Raw genomic sequence first — 18,364 nt, forward strand, 5'->3', positions numbered from 1 at the left:
CGCGATAATTCCTACGATAATAATGTTTATTTAAGTTTTATTTGGGCAATTACCGTTTCATGAATGGCTTCGATAATACACGCTTGCAAAACAATAATCTTAAATACATGCATTTATATGCATTGTAAATGCATATTGACTTAGACGATAGTTTGAACTCGACAATAGTGAGAATAAGAATATTATTTACGAAATTACGAAGCATAATAAGCATGGATTACGATGAAGGAATCAGTTCAAGTGAAGATGAGTTCGATTGTTCGTCGATAAACTGATCGATATAATACATAAATGTATATTGAAAATGAACAAATGTCTAAACAAAAAGATTTATTAATTATTATTTCATTATTCATTTATTAAATTGAAATATCATTCTATTTTAAAATATCAAAGATTGACACACCTCTATACCAATGGTTAGATTGAAGAAAAAGAAAAAAGGAAGAAGAAAAAAGGGGGAGATTTGAACGAGTGTGAGAAGAGCTCTTGGAAATACTCTTAGGTAAGATGGTTGGAAAAGGTAGAAAGAGATAAAAGATCTGGTTTTGTTTTTGACTAAGGTAGTGCGATAGATGACGATCATAGTCACTGGGATGGGTTGTTGTTTGTGTTGCAGCTCCGGTGGCTGCGGATGCTGACATTTCTTGCTGTCTTAGGGTAGGGTAGGTATAGGAGAGAAGTGCTCTTACAGAGTTGTGTTTTCTCGGAGGCCACTCGCTAGTTCGCTCCTCGTTCGTTCCTTCCGTTTCCACTCCTCCTTACCTGCGTGCGTGCGTGCGTGCTTGAGTTGCTCGCACCTGCTGACTAACTAGTCGAACCTGATTAAACTCTGCCCTATGTGTCGTATGAGAGGAGTAGTCTATACGCTTCCCCCCTCCCCCTGCTTTATCCTTCTCTTCTTCCATCATCAACTACCACCTCCCACTACTACTACTCTTCCCTCAATCCTGCCTTCTTTTCTCTTCCGAACCCTTCTTCTCCCTTCTACTCGCTCTGTCTCTCCGATACTTTTTATATTATTTTTCCTCTCTATCTGGACCGCTTCGACGAGAGTGCACACCGTGTTCCCTAAGGCAAGAGACAACAAACGCGTTACAAGAATGTACCAATACCATATTCGTTAAACCATGACGATTCCCTTCTCCCCTTTACCATCGAATTACCATTCGGTTGCTTAACAACAAATTCTATTCAATATCTTTACAATCAATCTATCTACTTGTGAACATAGGATTTAGTTACGTTTTACTTGATCGCGATAAAAGATAGAAAAAGATAGAAAGAAAGAGAGAAAAAGAGATAGAGAAACCGGAGCGGTTGCGTAGTAGTTCAGTTTATAAGAACTCAGTTCGTTCGTTTCGAAGAGGAGAAACGAGTTTGGTGGTGGTGGTAGTAGTGGTGGTGGTGGTGGTGGTGGTGGTTTTCTTTTTTCACCGATCGAGATAAGCTCAGGTGAGATGGACAATCGGCACGTGCAAACGCGATTCGATTCTTCGTTTCGTCACGACGCTTCTATCTTCTTCCGTTGAAAGAGAAGAGATGGATGGATGTGGACGAGGGTCGTCTGGATATAAACGGGCGCAAACTCGCGACGCGAGTTTCTCCTACCCCTCCACCTCTTCCTCCTCCTCCACCACCACCAACCACCTCTTCGTTCTTCTCTTCCTCCTGTTCGTCGTCGTCGTCGTCGTCGTCGTTGTCGTCGTTGTAGTCGACAAACGGTAAAACGTGACTCGTTGACGGGTCAGAAATTCTCCGAGTTTCCGACGTTTGCTTATACTAATTTGATTAGGCAATTAACCGTGTTCCTCGGACGGACTCAGTTTGATTAGACCCCACCTTTTCACGTGACGCACGTCGCAAGTCGTAACGAACTCTCACGTTTCTAGCAGTACATACTATACTAAGTACAACCTACCATTTACTACCTTCGAATCTACCTACCTACGTCTGTACACATGTCTCTCTCTGTCTGTCTCACGTATTACTAGGAAAAATTTCAAAAAAATATCTTTATGCATGGAATGATTTGCTAGCTTCGTTAAGAATTTAAATTAATAATAATTAAACGTTTAAATCTTATAATGGATTATATTATATTTTCCATTCTTCTCTGTTCTTTTTTTTTTCTTTTTCCGTGAATTAATGAACGGAAGAACGTTCTATTTTATTAACTCGACTTTTAAACTCAAGATGCAGAGAGAGAGAGAGAATTAGGAAATAGTATTTTATCGAATGTACGTTTTTTTTTTTTAAAGATAGGAAACTATTTGTTCTCTTTGATAAATCCTAGGTTGACAGCCTTCGTAGTAGAGTTTCCTTGGGAACGTTTGAAATAGTTTCCCGTTTGACGTTCCAAACTTTTTCTCCCCTTAGCGTTGATATTTCTAAGAAGAAACTAGCACCACGCAAGGCGTGTCTATTGTCCGACATCGAAGATTCTATGGTATTTTCCCCCCTTCGGTAGGTTCATTCGCTTCGAATTCAACGAAAGTAGAGAAATGAATCTTCTTCTTGATCTTCGGGCATCATAGTGGTTAGGTGTAGTAGTAGTACTCTCCACGTCTCGGAGGTTAAAGTAGCAGCAGCATCCTCCTCCTCCTCCTCCTCTTCCTCCTCCTCTTCCTCAGTGGTAGTACGCTATAACAGTAAGCTTACGTGTTTAGGTGTATGCGTGCGAAGGAACATTGTTCACCTCTGCAGATGTTCGCCTTCTAGCATTTTTTTTTTTTTTTTACTTGGAAGTCAGAACGTACGAAAAAGGCAACTCTCCTCATGGGAATATTCGTGCCCTTTTGTGATTAGGCTTAGGAATGTATGAGACATTCTTGGATAAACCGTAGAAAACGCGTTAAGAGTCATTACTAGAATCACAATAAACACTTCCTTATTCGACTATTACCCCTTTTTATATTATTGCTTTCATTTATTTCACTTATTAGGATATATATATATATATATATATTCTTTTTCTAATTCCAATTTCTTCCCTCCCCCTCCCCCTGCTTCCTGTCCATTTCTTTTTTCTTCTAAACTCTTTTCGAAACGAACGAGGAATTGTTTTTTTCTTTTTTCTTTTCTTGAAACACTTCGAAGAGTGCTGCTTCCGTACTTTTATAGTACAATTTTCATTTCTTATTTTTTTATGTGTGAATGAACCTTCTTTTTTTCTCTTTTCTTTCTTTTTTTTTTTCATTGACAAATTAATCGAGCCTTGTACAAGTAGCGCCTCACGACATAAAGTAGTCGAACTAATGAATGACTTGTAAACTTATAGCTTATTTCGTAAGATGGCGCGGTGTGACTGTTAGTAGTCAATCAAGTCCATTAATAGTCAATGTATGAATGAAATAGTAGTAGATATAGTAACGTTTCTTCATTCACTAGGTTAACATTCCTTGACGTTTGGATAACATTTCTTCCTGGTCCATTGTACGCGGTCTCTGTTAACTTTATCCATTTATTTTCATATTTTCTTTTATCAAATGTAATATATTTTGGCGCAATGGCAAATATATAGTCGTGTTAATTTAAATAAAAATAAAAATAAAAAACAAGTTTGAAATTTTGCCGTTGTTGTTCTGGTAATCTGCTAACGGAGATACAGAGAGAGAGAGAGAGAGAGAGGGAGAGAGATTGATTTTCGATTTATAAAATTGACATATCGTTCGCGTGGAATTTTAAATAGTAAAGATGGATCGGCACGAATTTATCGAATTTATCACGCCGTTGGTTCGAATGAGAGCAACCCTGGAACACATTCGCAAATGGAAACGTATCGATGGGGTAAAATAAAAAATAAAAAAAAAAAAAAACAAGAACAAAATAAAATAAAAATAAAGAAAAACAGGCGTAATATTAAGGTGAACCAAAAGTTCATGCGTTTATTGTGCATATAAACTGCATATAATGAATTATTTTTGTAAAATTTACTTCGGAGATATTAATTAAAAAATGCACGAACTTTTGGTTCACCCTAATAATGTATCGTCGAACGATAGATAAAAATTGGTCGTTTAATTTGAAATATAATTTAAATATCAAATTTAAGGTTACTACTCCCGAACCATTGGCACCGCGTCACTCGATAACATATTTTAATAACAAGAAGGAAGATACTCGAATAATCGAAACTGTATCGGGATACGATCGATTGCACAAACAAGAAGATTTCGATCTTCGAAAGATACGAGCTGACCGTAAGAATCCTTCTTTGATTTGGTCCGAGATTTACCAAGAGAACAAACATCATATCGTACCAATGATCAGCAATCATTGGTACGGTCGTCCGAATCGTCAGCAAATCGATTACCCTGATAAATCCCTATATCGGGCTTCGCAAACACGTGAGTTCTACCGGCGTAATGATCTCAATTTGATTGCTGACGAGATCAGAGGAGAACTTCAAACGTGTTAACAACGAGAATTATCTAAATATTTATTTTATCATAAATCGGTACATTTTATTTTTTAAATAAAAATCAAATTATTCGAACGTTCATATACATTATTTTTACGAATGATCATGAAAGTAAATCTATATACACTTTATGATAAAAAATGAAATCGTTAGAACCCTTTAAAATTAATATATATATTTAATAAACAAAGTGTAAACTTAATTGAATGAGAAAATACGATCACTTACCAGTCTCTCTCTCTCTCTCTCTTATGTATATTCCTTGCAAGTATATGCAGTACACTAGTCTATTCTCTAAGGTGAAACTCATAAAGAGAATCGTAATGCTCCACCTGTATACCTAGCCCGCTTATTTATGTTAAGTTCTACCTCTCGTGCTCATTCACAGCTGCTTACAAAGTGTTTAGTGTTGTGTTTAGATCCTATATGTTTTAGATACTATGTATAATATTATAGTCACCGATAATAATCTAACGTTCATTAACAAAAAATGATTCATTATTTTTCCCCACAAATTCATTCGTTATTTTGATATGAATTAAAAAAAGAAAAAATATTGATATTAGTAAGAATGCGTGAATAATCACCAATGGTGAAAGTTCATGGCTGGAATCGCAGAAAACGATTATCTCTATTTGTTCAATTGAATTTCATAAGATTTTTTTTTGTTCTCGTTTACTTTCGATATGAAAAATCGCGAGAGGAATACGTATATACATACACTGAGCCAATTCGCAAGTCGTTCGTTCTTTATGGATTATTCTCTTTTATCATTGAAAGGAACTTCTATGATATATTGTATTTTCTTGTACAGGTGTACGTATACTCGCATATACGAGCACGTATATACACGTAGAGGATACATCTAGACCATTGTAACGCAACTTTTCAGGGATCTTTTTAAGTTTCTAACGGATATAAAATTCCCTATTGTATCCAGGTTGAAAGTATAAAGTCGTGTGGAAAGCGTAGATCCGATTGTGGGAAATTTACATACACCGGCACACGACTATCGATCTTTTCAGGATATACTCGTTGAGTTGATAATTCTTACAATTGTCAGAAGTACTATGGTTACCTTTATCATACCATTTTTTTCTCCTTTTTTCTTATCGACAATTTTCATTCTTCCTTCAAACGATCTTGGTTATACACGTTGTCAATAATTTTGTACAAAATTTAAATACCGTTTGTTCTTTTTTCTTTCTTTTAAATAAAAATTGACGAACAACATATTGGCATTCTCTGAATAGGATTCTAAATAGACATCCGATAGAACTAAGAATAGAATTGAGACGTTATCCTGAAGATCCCAGCATTGTTCAAATCGAATGCATCATCGTGATTGCTAAGTTTCTCGAAACGTTTCAACTTCAATAAGAGACACACTAACGTCCAAGTACACCTAATCCATTCTAATCAACGAACTGTATTTCAAACAATATTTTGTAATTAATTATTAATTTACGAAAAATAAATAAAAATCCAAATTATTTCTAATTCTCATGACAAGTTTGTATTATCAATTTGAAACCATACTTATCGTAAATAATTGAAGCAAGGTAAGATCAAATAGATTCTAAGACGGAGTAACAAATTTAGGAGTCCTCGAAGTTCGTCGTCGCTTTAATTAAAGATAGACGAACAACGTAGGGGAAAAGTTGTTGTCGTTGGAAGACAGGGAATTTCGATTATTAACCAAAGATTTGTAATAAATTTATATGCAAGTCGCGCGTAAACGTTTCTTCGTTTCTAAAGAACTTAACGATCGTTCTTCTTGTTGTTGCTTTTTCCTTTGAAACTTTTTCTTATTCTTCTTAATCTTCTTCTACTTTCGAGTTTTCCCTATACTTTCCAGTAGTAGAAGTAGCAGCAGTTAATCATTCGTACGCGTGGTCAGAGCAGCAAACGCTTCTTCTTCGAATCGTTGTTTATTTCCGACTCGTTAATTAAAAGTTTAATTAAAACCGCGTCGATTAATTAGAATGGCATTTATATCGTGCTCGTTCGTTCGTTCGTTCGTTCGTTCGTATGTACGTACGTTCGACCCCCTGTACGCTGCGAGACGCGTGTGTTCTATTTGCGAGAATAAAAAAGGAAAAAAGAAGAAAAAAAAAAACAAAAAAGGATATGAACGCGTAGTTGGGAGTACAGCGTCGTTCCAGTTCCGTTTGCATGTGCCTACGAACGTAATTATAAATCTACCGGACTAAAAAGAATTAAAAAAAGAAAAAAAAAATACCTTCTCCCTCCTCCTCTTCCTCTTACTCCCTCAAAAAGGTATAAAAAAAAAAAAAAAGTAAAAATTAAAAATTTACGAATTATCTCTATTTCTTTTCTTTTTGCTCGCGCACGCGTATAACCTAATGACATAATAGATAGTTGAGAATGCCTATGTTCTCTTTTTTATTTCACGTCACATTGTTTATTATATTTAAAGCTCGTCAAACGGGGGTTTAATTAAAAAAAGAAAAAGAAACAAAAAAAGAATATGCATTTTAAACGATTTGCAACTCAAAAGTCAAAGAGTATAATCTTCCTTTTGTGAAAATATTACGTTGCGTAAGCGGTTGTGTAGAACGTGCATAGTTTTCTTCTCCTTTTCTATACGTTCCTTTTTTTGTTCGAAGCTACACGTTAGAAGCAAGTAAACTTTTGCAACAGTAATTATCCTATTATGTATATTACTTAAGCCCAAAGTACACGGCTACTACTACTCCACCCAGTTTACTTGTCCTGTAGAATGATGTTAATCGAATTATCTTCGCTTAAGCGTAAAGTAGCATAACCAGCTAGGGTGTTACCTAGAGTGCGACATTGTTAAATATATTGTTTGTAAGAAGTTACCGGTTCCGTGCTTCTCTTCTCTTCCCTTCTCTTCCCTTCTCTTCCCTTACCTTTGGAAAGCAACAGTCAATTTTGAAAGGCTGTTTAAACTTGTTCCTTCAGTTAACTGAAAGGATATTTTATAAAGGTTCCTTCCTAAGAACATTTCTAATTAATAGAACAAACTAACTAAGTTTGTTATACAAATATAATATATTATATTTATTTTCTTTCTCCCGTTATATTATTATGATGATAACGATAAATCCGTTTTAGCGATATTTTTTTTTATTTCTCACGCGAATTAAGTTAATATGATTTATTATATGGTATACTAGAGAGATCCGACGTCGAATTCCTTCAAATGTACGATCATGTTAATTCATACGATATGCTTGTCCATTTTAATTAGCGAATGTTCAACGTACAAGCGACTATGCTTAATTACGTTCCCTGTGTGTTGATGACATACGATCCACGATAGAATATGACGGGGGATATCGAGTAACCCCCACTGAAATAATGGTCACGTTTGGGGAATATTATATATACATAGGACATAAATATAAAAATATACCGGGTGTCTAAAGTTTTTTTTTTCAGCCAAATAATAATTGTTGTTCTCGACAAATTCTATTCACGAAAATAAGAACAAACGATATTCTATAAACGTACCATAGGTTGTTTAAATAACTGATTACAAATTTTATGACACGTATAGTAAATCACTTAATCTCTTGTTCGAAGTGCTGAACATCCCAAATGAATGCAAGCCCAATACTATTGTGAAATAAAACGAACCTGTTTCACTTAATTTTGAATACACAATCGAAACAAATTGAACGATGCTTTCTCTACTATCAGGAAATTTTATTGAGATTATTTGTTAAATCACTTCGAAATACTAAACATGATAGATAATTATAAGAAAACAAGGATAACCATAAACAATAGGAAATTTAAGGACAATCATAATTTTAATGATAATTTTTTAATCAAACTTACAAATGATCTATGCATATGCAATATTTTTTTTCTTATTTACGTGTATAGAATATGCTGACACCTTTCGGCCGGAAACACCTCAGACACCCTGTATATATATATATATGTGTGTGCGTGTGTGTGTGTGTGTGTGTGTACCTATAACGACTTCTATCGGAAAACTTTTTTATATGAAACCAATCACTCATTCTTAGACGAGAATTACGACCTGGATTTATTTTTACTTCGACTGTTTTATTTTTTATCCACTTATAATTTATTTTTCCGTCTTATTTTTCTAGTAATAATAAAAAAATTCTCAATTCCATGGAAAACCACGAAAGAATATTTTTCTCCAGGAAGTTCTTTGTATCGTATTGTCTTTTATAAATATCATTTGAAAGAAAAAGAGAGGGAGAGAGAGAAAAAAATACGAATAAAAAAAAAAAAAGATAAAAAAGAAAGAAAAATTAAATCTACTTCTGCAATGTAAAAAACGGGCACGTTTTTAATGACGTCTGCATTCTCATCAAATCTTTCGATTTAGCATTGCGATATCGTCTCTTTCTCTCTCTCTCTCTCTCTTCCTCACTCTCCTCTTCACTCCATGTGTACTGTCTCGTGTGAAATGCATATATTTGAAGATCGTTTGAAGGATTTATACGACAACCGCATTAATCAGTCTAATTAAAATTCGAGATACACTTCTCTCTTTTTTTTCTTTTTACGTTTTTCATCTCTTCTTGTTTTATTTTGTTAATTTTTTTCCCCCTTTCTCTTTCTCTCATCTCTACTACGTCGTTATTATTTTTCTTTTTCATTTCGAATCGACGGATTCGCGTAGTTAAATAACACGACGTTTTTTATTCATCCTCATACACTATATTATACACGACGAATCCAATTTAAGCTTTTTTTCTTGTTTTCTTTTTCCTTTCTCTGTGGATATATTTCTTTTTTATCATTTGTTATATCGATTATTGTTTATTCGAAGGATTTCACTAAAGACAGGTTTGATATACAAGCAGACAGAGTAGACACCGACGTTATCTCCGGTAAAATTCCGACAATCGTTATCTTCAAATTATTATTAGTTAAATACGAGAAATAGAAAAAATGTGATCTTGTGAGAAAACTTCACGTGATTATTCTTTTTTTTTTCAAGAGCAATGCAAGAGAAGATAAGATTTAGTGCGAGGAATATAAGTCGTTGGGTCGTGTTCTAATAAGAGAAATTTCGTCGTCGTTCGTCGTTCATCGATTTACGTGATTTTAAAAGCACGGTTACGTAGTAACATTTCTCAAACGAATTTCGAATATTTAAGGAGTGCACTTTAGGTATAAAATCACAGATTGGTTGTCTCTGTAATCATTTAACGAGAAAAAATAACAAAAAAAAAAGAATTCATTATGGCAACGAGCGTTGATTCTAATTGCACATTGCATCAATTTTCACCGAAGGATTTTCAAGAACAAGAACAACAACTACAACAACAACCAGAAATTCTTCTATCCGATCAGGATCTGAGATATATAGTTAGTCGTAAGCTACGCGGTAATAATAATTTTAACGTATTGAAAATGAGCATGGTATCGGTTGAGAATACGAGTGGTTATTTGGGTCAATATTACAATATTCGCGTGACCGTTAAACTCGAGGACTCGAGTACGAAGAAATTAGATTTCTTTGCTAAAACACCGCCGGCAACTGATAGCCCACAGTACGATTATATTTTACGATACGACACGTTCAACAAAGAGGTAATATTTTACACCGATGTGATACGTAGAATGGGTGCTGGTAAAGGTTTTAAGTGGTTCGTCGAGTGTTATTTGTGCAAGAAGGATTCTATCATAATACTTGAGAATGTGAAACTCGAGGGATACGTAACCCACGACAAACATGTACCGTTCGATGAACAACATTGCGCTTGGACAATGAGAGCTCTTTCTAAGTTTCACTCGAGATCCTTGATCCTTGACGAGAAGCTTCGTTGTACGGGACAAACGATACTCGATCTTTACGGACACCTACTTCACGAAATACTTTATACCAAGGACGATTTATCCAAGAAGGGAATGAAAGCTGCTATCTATGGTATTTCAGCTACCATTGATCTTATCGATAGTTTGAACGAACAACAAAAAATATCGTTAAAGAAACGCGTCAATTCTTGGGTATGGGCTTTGCCCAATTTATTAAAGCCATCTAACAAGCATCGCAACGTATTATGTCATCGCGACATTTGGGCAAACAATATCATGTTCAAACACGATTCCAATGGTACTCCACTTGGTTGTTACTTGATAGATTTTCAGTTGGTACGTTATTGTCCACCTGCCATGGATGTTGTCTGTTGTTTATATTTGACAACCGATCGTGCCACTAGAGATCGATATTTCGAATCACTTGTCAAGATTTATTATGAAACCTTGAAAGAATCTTTAGAAGATGAGGGAGTCAACGTCGACGAGTGTTTATCGTGGACGGCATTTCGCCAAAGTTGCGACGATGTCAAACACATAGCACTCTTTTACGCCCTGATGAATCTTCAAATAATGTTGATGCCACCTAAAGCTACGGAACAATTTATGGAATCGCCCGATATATTTGAAGAATCTATTTACGGTGAAAAACGATACGATCTTATACGAAGTCAATGCCAACAAGTAGAAGCTTATAGAAATCGGTTAAGTGAAATTGTTCTTGAAACTTTCGAGATTTTACCGGATCAACCTACCGTTGTTTGAAAACATCTAGCTGCGAATATTAAAACGCATTTTAAAAATCACAAGTAAATATTTAATAATTGTTAGTATATTTTGTTATCAGTATCATATAAGTAATAAATCTTTGATAAAATATCTTCTCACGTTCTTTATTTTCTTAAACTAACGTAAAACATTTTTTATCGTCTATCTTAAACAGCGATTAAATGGCTTAGAAAATTATTTAAAACTCGTCATAAATTATTTCCGATATATCGTAAAAAACCGTATATATATATAAAATCTGAAAAAAGAAAAAGGAGAGAAGAGTGTTTCGTACGTTAACGGGAAAAGATTTTCTAATACAGGAAAAATTTCAAAAAAAAAAAAAGAAAAAAGAAAAAAAAGCGAAAAATAAAGTAGGATAGAGATAAAACAAGACCGATATTCTCTAGGGTGCTATCATTTTCTCTCCGTTGACCCCCCACAGAGTACTATGGAAGAACTATTATTACGAAATGAAACGGGCCGAAGTTAGGTGAATAATGGATCGTTTAATATTTACGGTATGCAAAAAGTTTCTTCTCTTCCTTTTTCCTCCTTCCTCGTTCCTCTTTTCGCGGAGTTTATCGGTGTTTATTATTTGAAGAAAAATTTTGACGGGTTTCTCACAGAACTGAAGAAAGTGTAACTTAAACGTAAGAACACTTTCAATGTTTCTAAAGTCAGTAGTGAAATTCTCGGGTGTCAAACGATAACGATAAACGCGTTCTTGCTTTTCCCATTCACAGCTTTTAAAAGTGTAATATACTAGGCGGCAGATATATTACCGCGAAATAGAGATAGAATCCGAAATATCTCTGCTTTCTTGATATAATTGATGGTGCAAACGAGAAACAGAGGGGGAAGAAAAGATGCGCAAAATGTGCACACATAAAAGTAAAAGGATAAAATGAGAGAGAAAGAGAAAGAGAGAGAGAGAGAGAAAAGTGAAAAAACGAATCTTGATGTAAATGCAACGTTTGACAACGTTTTCCCGTAAAGTTTTCAATTTTTTTTTCTACTTTTATTCATTTTAATTTTCTTTTTTTAGTATTATTATTATTATTATTATTATTACTTTTTTTTCTCCTTCTTCTTCTCTCGCCTCGTCTTCCTATGGTTTTTTTTTTTTCTTCTTTTTTATTTTTTTCTATCCCCTTTCACATTCACCACGACTTTTCACATCGTCGGTAGTAACTCTTGCAACGAAATGCTTCCATAGAATTTCCACGAGATTTTTTTCCCCTTCTGTTTCGTTTTTTATCTCTCTCTCTCTCTCCTTTCTTTTTTCTGTTTTTTTTTTGTCTTTTTTTTTGTTAATCTCGCGTCTCAAATTTATCTCCATTTCGTTCGACGTAGAAATAGTGACTGATGATTTTACACACGAGGACTTCTATCTCTTTCTCCCTTTAGTGGAGAGTTTCTTTTATCAAAGTACGATCATTTGGGAAAAGTTTATTCTCACGTTTTTTCTTTTCTTTCGGAATTCTTTTGTAATTGGAGTTCCTTAAGGTACGCACTCTGGTTTATCTTTATAATTTTATTTTCTTTCTTCTTGTTATTCTATATTTTCGTTGTTCTTTTTTTAACATAAATAAGTTTTAGATAGATCAGAAATCATGTTGCGTTTCGTTCGAATGGATTTTAACGAATGATATTTCACGAAATTCAAAACAATTTTAGACACGAATAAGTTCGAATACGCACTTATTTAAAATAACATTCTCGATTTAATGACCAACGTATGGCAAGGAACAAAAGGTGTGCGTATGTATTATAAATATGTATGTGTGTGTGTGTGTATGTGTATATGACACGTAGTAGTAGTGGGAGTTAGATACGATGGTGAAATGACGAAGTACCGGCTCTACTTAATGGCCCGCGATGTTATGTCGAATTAAAGCAGAAGTTCGCTTTTATTGCAGGCTATTCGTAAAGCTCGTAATCACCCTTCGCGTCCGAAGTAATGATGCAGTAGTAGTGAAACGTAAACTATAGAGAAATAGAGAGAGAGAGGGTGAGAAAGTCGTCTATCGATGATAGGTACGATATATACGATCTCTGTCCAATAAATAATCCACATAGTTATATCACAGAAATAGTAACTGCTAATCCCCCCCTAGTCAGATATTTAAATCAACTACATTGTAATAAATGTAACGCTACTATTTGTAATAAATTTGTTCTTTTCATTTATATAAATAAAAATGTTCAACTGAGATCGTTGCTGATATGAAAAGAAAAATGAATTATTTATCGTGCGATATCGTCTTTCATCTTTATCCTTGTTTTATTTTATTTTATTTTATTTTTCTTTTTTATTTATAAAAGCAGCTGAGATAAAATATATGGTATGATTGATATCATAATTTTGTTCCTTTTTTAAACATTGTTATTCATGAAATTTTCTCTCCTACAGATCATTTGTATATATATCCATTTATATCGTGCGAATATTCTACTACGCAGATGTGCTGAAAGTAGTAATTGCTAACTCTAGTCAGACATTTCATCGACTATTCCTCATTAAAAGTAACGTTTCCAATTAAGGATGTTTTTATTTTAATTTTCATTTTCCTCGTAACGTCTCCCAAACACGATAGAATATATTTTGCCATTCATTTAAATAAATACAAATATTAAAGGAGATTATTTGAGATAAAAAAAGAAACGAAAAAAAAAAACGAATGATTTATCGTGAAAAATTATTATTATTCCTTTTTTTATTTAAAAAAATATTGAGAAAATATGATATTCGAATATTTATTATAATAATTATTCTTGTAATTTTCTATTCTTCATTTAACTCGGTCATAAAATATGATTTTATCTTTCTGCACGTCATTTGTTTACTCGAGTATTATAATATATATATATAAAACATTGTAAAGACTTCGAAAAGATATAGTGCGATCGATGCTAGCTAGCTAACTTTCATTAGTAACACTCGATCTCTGCGTACTTTCGAGACTGTTAATATCAATAATGTATCGTCAATAAATCTTTGTTATTTCGATTCTCCTTCCTCGCATACATTTTTAACTGGCTTGATATGAATAGAGAATATATATATATATATATATACCTATATTTATATACATATATATAGAGAGAGAGAGAGAAAGAAATGAACGATATGCTATAGGCAATCGATATGGCTGCATTAAACGCATTATTCATTGTTTCTGCATATTTTCGGTATAATGCTCTAGCGATAATACCTAATGTGTCATGCGTTTATAATCATTCTATGGCATTTGTTTTTGTTATCGCTAATAACATAAACGATTAAAAACAACTCTCCTTCTCTTTCTCTCTCTCTCATTCTCTCTGCCTCTTTTCATATTCATCTACTATTTTATTGCCATTTTCGCGATCGCGTACGCAAATCATTACCGATATTATCTACCAAATCCATTCATCCTCTAATGAATAATCCCAATAAATGCAATTTATTTCAAACGACTTGAACAAAGATAAAGAAAAAAAGAAAAAAAAAAAGAAGAATGTTTTACGTAGGAACGTATTTAAAATAATTATTGCAAACACGTAGTTGGATGATGGTAAACGTGATCGTAGCGTATAACTATTATAACTATATTCCACCATCGTGTTTATCCACTAACGTAATTGCCCTTACTTGCCATGGGATTATGTTTGTGCAATTAATAAAAAAGAGAAACGAGAAATTAGATAAACCTTTGTCTTGATAAACGCTTAGGAATATTTAATAACAATAAGAATAATAATAATGATAATGATATTATGTTATTAATATTAAATTGAAAGTTTAATTAGAAATAAATCAATCGACGCGACGTTCATATCAACGTATTATTAATATATATATTCTTTTTCTTTTATATTTAATCTTCGTCGGTGAGTATTTCGTGGGGTAGAGAGGTAGAAGAGGGTACCAGCGGTGATTGAAGGAAATCAAATAATTTTTTTTATACCCGTCATCCTCTCCTTTCCCGATTCTTTCAACCCTCTTCTTTTTCACAAAAAGATATCGATGAAGGAACTATACTACTCGTTCTTGGTGTTACCAACTTGGCAATCTTGTTTTATATATATATATTTCGACTGGAAACTTACTTTATTTCTTTCTTTCTTTTATTATTTTTTTCTTTATCTTTCTTGCTTCTGAAATAGACGCAACTCTTCCTGGAAATTGCATTTACCTTTTTGCTAACGATAATAGTAGTTGACTTTGTTGAGCTAATATGTAGACAGCTTTCTAGTAGAGTGGAAAAGAAGCAGAGAAGTTTGAACGATTCACCAAGCAAATACATGTCGAGTTGACTTTTGTGCTTTCTCCCCTTCTACCCCTTCCGCCATTCCGGTGCGATTTTCTCCAATTCTCGTAATTATTTGACAAACGTAAAATTCGTTAGGTCAATTTGTAAAATCCTAACTAAAGTACTATACATTCGTACGAACGTTTAAGTATCTTTTCTTTTCTTTTATCTTTTCTCTCTCTCTCTCTCACTCTCTTTATCTATTTTTCTCTTTCTTTTTATCTTACTTTTTCTTTCTTTTATTCTTTCTTTTTATCTCACAGTCTTTTTCTCTAAATCCATTTAAACTTAGCCACAGTTTCAAAGTGAGAAAGAGTCTCAGGAATTTCTCATTTTGCGAGCTAGCATTATTCGACAAAATTGTCCAGATATTACATTAACCGAACTATGTGTGCAATTAGCAAACCGTAAACGTGTGTATCCTGCTTGAAAAAAAAATTCTACTCCTACACAAACGAAATTTTATCCGACGTATTATGAATTAATTATTCTACAAAAGAATTAGCTGTATTAATTGTATATAAATATATATATTAATACAAAACTTCCTTTAGCTATAATAGTGTATTAGACTATAGTTTGCAGCGCTGTATGAGTTCTTGATGTCGCTGATATCCATATTTTATCTCGAAAAGAAAAAGTATGTTTTCCTATTTTTCTAATTTCATAGGAAATATAATTTTTAAAGAAAGGATACATTTTCACACAAATATTTAGAGCTATATTAGATATAGAATTTTAAATAACAATGTATATGTAATATCTAGTTTTGATGTGTGTGCCTTCAGAAATGCTTTTATATTATACACATATATTTTTAAAAATAGCCAATATTATAAGTGCAAATAGAAGAAAATCAAAACGAGTAGAAGATAAGTCCAACGATGATCACCTGTAACAAAAAGAAAACTATATTAATCATACAATCAAGCGATACAATAGCCTAACATATAAATCGTCCAATTCGCAGATGCACTTTTCTCTCAATTGAATTCTATATTTATTTTAATCAAATCTCTTATTACCGTTGCAAGAAAATTAAGTTTAAGCGCGTGATTTTACATTTACATAAAATATATATAAAAAAAAAAGAAAAAGTACAAATATTAGGTTACTAAAAAAAATAATACCTCTTAATTGTTATGAAATACTTTGTAATTGCATTATAGAGAAAAAAAATTGCAAATTTAATAAAATACGATCACAGTTAAAAATCTTAAATACGAAACAAGAAAAGGGAAAAAATTATTGTAATAATTACCGAACGTTATTTAAGCTTTAAAATTTAATAATACGAAACTTTTAATATTTCTGACTCTAACACTAAACACATATGCATCTTTTTTGACGATGTAGACACGAATTTGGTGTCCCAAGGAGATGGAATGGTCCATCATCTCCAATTACAACTACAAATTAATGACGAGCAAAAATGTAATATAATAAAACATAAAATATGACTAGAGAGCTATTTTCGAAAAGTTCGAACTATCTGTTGAACCTTTGAAAATAACTGAATAGTCTATGTAGTTGCCCTCTTCAGCCACATTTAAGTGGGGGCCTCTTCGGCATTAGCCTCTTCGGCATTTAGCCTCTTCTTTCTTCATCCCTGAAAACTGCATTGGACATTTTCAACGTGCAAGAAAGATAAGATATCTCATATCTTTTTTTGCAAATTAACTTTTATTTCGTTTATGATTCTAATATGGAATTATGAAAAAATTAATTTATATTTAATGTTAATTATATTCAAGCTCGTATAACCATGGATGAACTTAGAGTTCATTGCATAATATTACACGAGCACATTTAATCTAACGTCCAAGCAGATAATTTCCCTCGATGACCTAATAACACGTCGCACTTTTAATATCAAATAACAAAATTCAATTGAAATTAAATAATGCAACAAATGTAATGCATTTTCTTGCAATATTTTCATTTCATTCATTTGTTATATTGAACTATATCAAATATTTTTCATTATAAGAGAAAATCGCTATTGTGCGAAGTGCTAATCACATAATACTTAAAACTAAGTATCAAATTCATCAAAGTATTTGCGAATTTGTTCGAGTCTATCTCGTTCGAATAGAATCGAAATAGAAATGAATCTTTGAAATTGTTGCAAATCCCTTTGAATCATGATACATAATGAAGATTACAGAACAGTCACAAAATAAATTTACAAAGCAAGCATATTAGAATAAATAAAAAAAAAAATTTTTGTAACAGTTCTGTATAAACCAGGCGGCAAAATTTCCACTCCGGAGTGGAAGCGAACCTCGTGCCTTTCCTGGATCCTACCTACTTAAAATTAAAGTTTTCACATTCGCTCAAAGAAGTATGCTACCTGCCTGCCAATTACCCGTATTTAAAAAGAGCAAATACACATACGTACCCACCCACCCACTCCACGATTCTCTCACATACCACCAGGGTGCAAAAGCCTAAACTAGAGAGCATGCCCCGGGGCACCTCCGACACCCTAGTTCAAACGCGTTTTCTAAACTTATGGGAGTACGTACCAATGCTGTAATCGTCTGCCAAGGCTAGTGATTATTGCATAAAAAACTACAGCAAAAATACAAGTATACACTAGTATATATGCATACTAGTATATACGAGTATATCAAAGTTTCCACAAATAAATGCGGTAACTCTACTATGCAAAACGATTGTTAAAAAAAAAAAAAGTTGTATCGTACACGTGACTCTACAAGTTATTTTTATTCAATAACTTCAAAAAATAATAAGCGCGGTATTACGTGTCGCGAAACGATGTACAATGCACACACCTAAACGCACACACAGGTGCAACGTACACCGTGCAATCACTAGCACAATGACAGCCGCCAATAGGGGGAAAAACTTAAAACTAAACCTATACTAACTGTTTCTCACCTATACGAGTAGCACCTGGGCACAGGCATAGATGAGAACGCAGAAAGTATAGGGGGGAGAAACGGGAGATTAGTATATTAGAAGCTGAAAATCCTGATCTAAAAAATATGATTAAAAACACATATATACATAAGACATAAATACATTTTTATAGAAATTTATCTAAGCGGCTAAG

General features: G+C 33.3%; 1 protein-coding gene across 1 annotated transcript; it reads left to right on the top strand.

The window, feature by feature from the left end:
* Nucleotides 1-9,643: 9,643 nt before the first annotated feature.
* On the top strand, nucleotides 9,644-10,984 carry LOC122513929. The gene has a single exon (XM_043630464.1). It carries the CDS (start codon nucleotides 9,644-9,646, stop codon nucleotides 10,982-10,984), a length of 1,341 nt encoding a protein of 446 aa, XP_043486399.1.
* Nucleotides 10,985-18,364: the final 7,380 nt, after the last annotated feature.

The sequence above is a fragment of the Polistes fuscatus genome, unplaced genomic scaffold, assembly GCF_010416935.1.
Source record: "Polistes fuscatus isolate 324 unplaced genomic scaffold, CU_Pfus_HIC Scaffold13, whole genome shotgun sequence".
In the NCBI taxonomy this organism is placed as follows: domain Eukaryota; kingdom Metazoa; phylum Arthropoda; class Insecta; order Hymenoptera; family Vespidae; genus Polistes; species Polistes fuscatus.

What these genes read in the sequence shown, in the direction of transcription:
- LOC122513929 (XM_043630464.1), top strand. Translation starts at nt 9,644, where the DNA reads ATGGCAACGAGCGTTGATTCTAATTGCACATTGCATCAATTTTCACCG.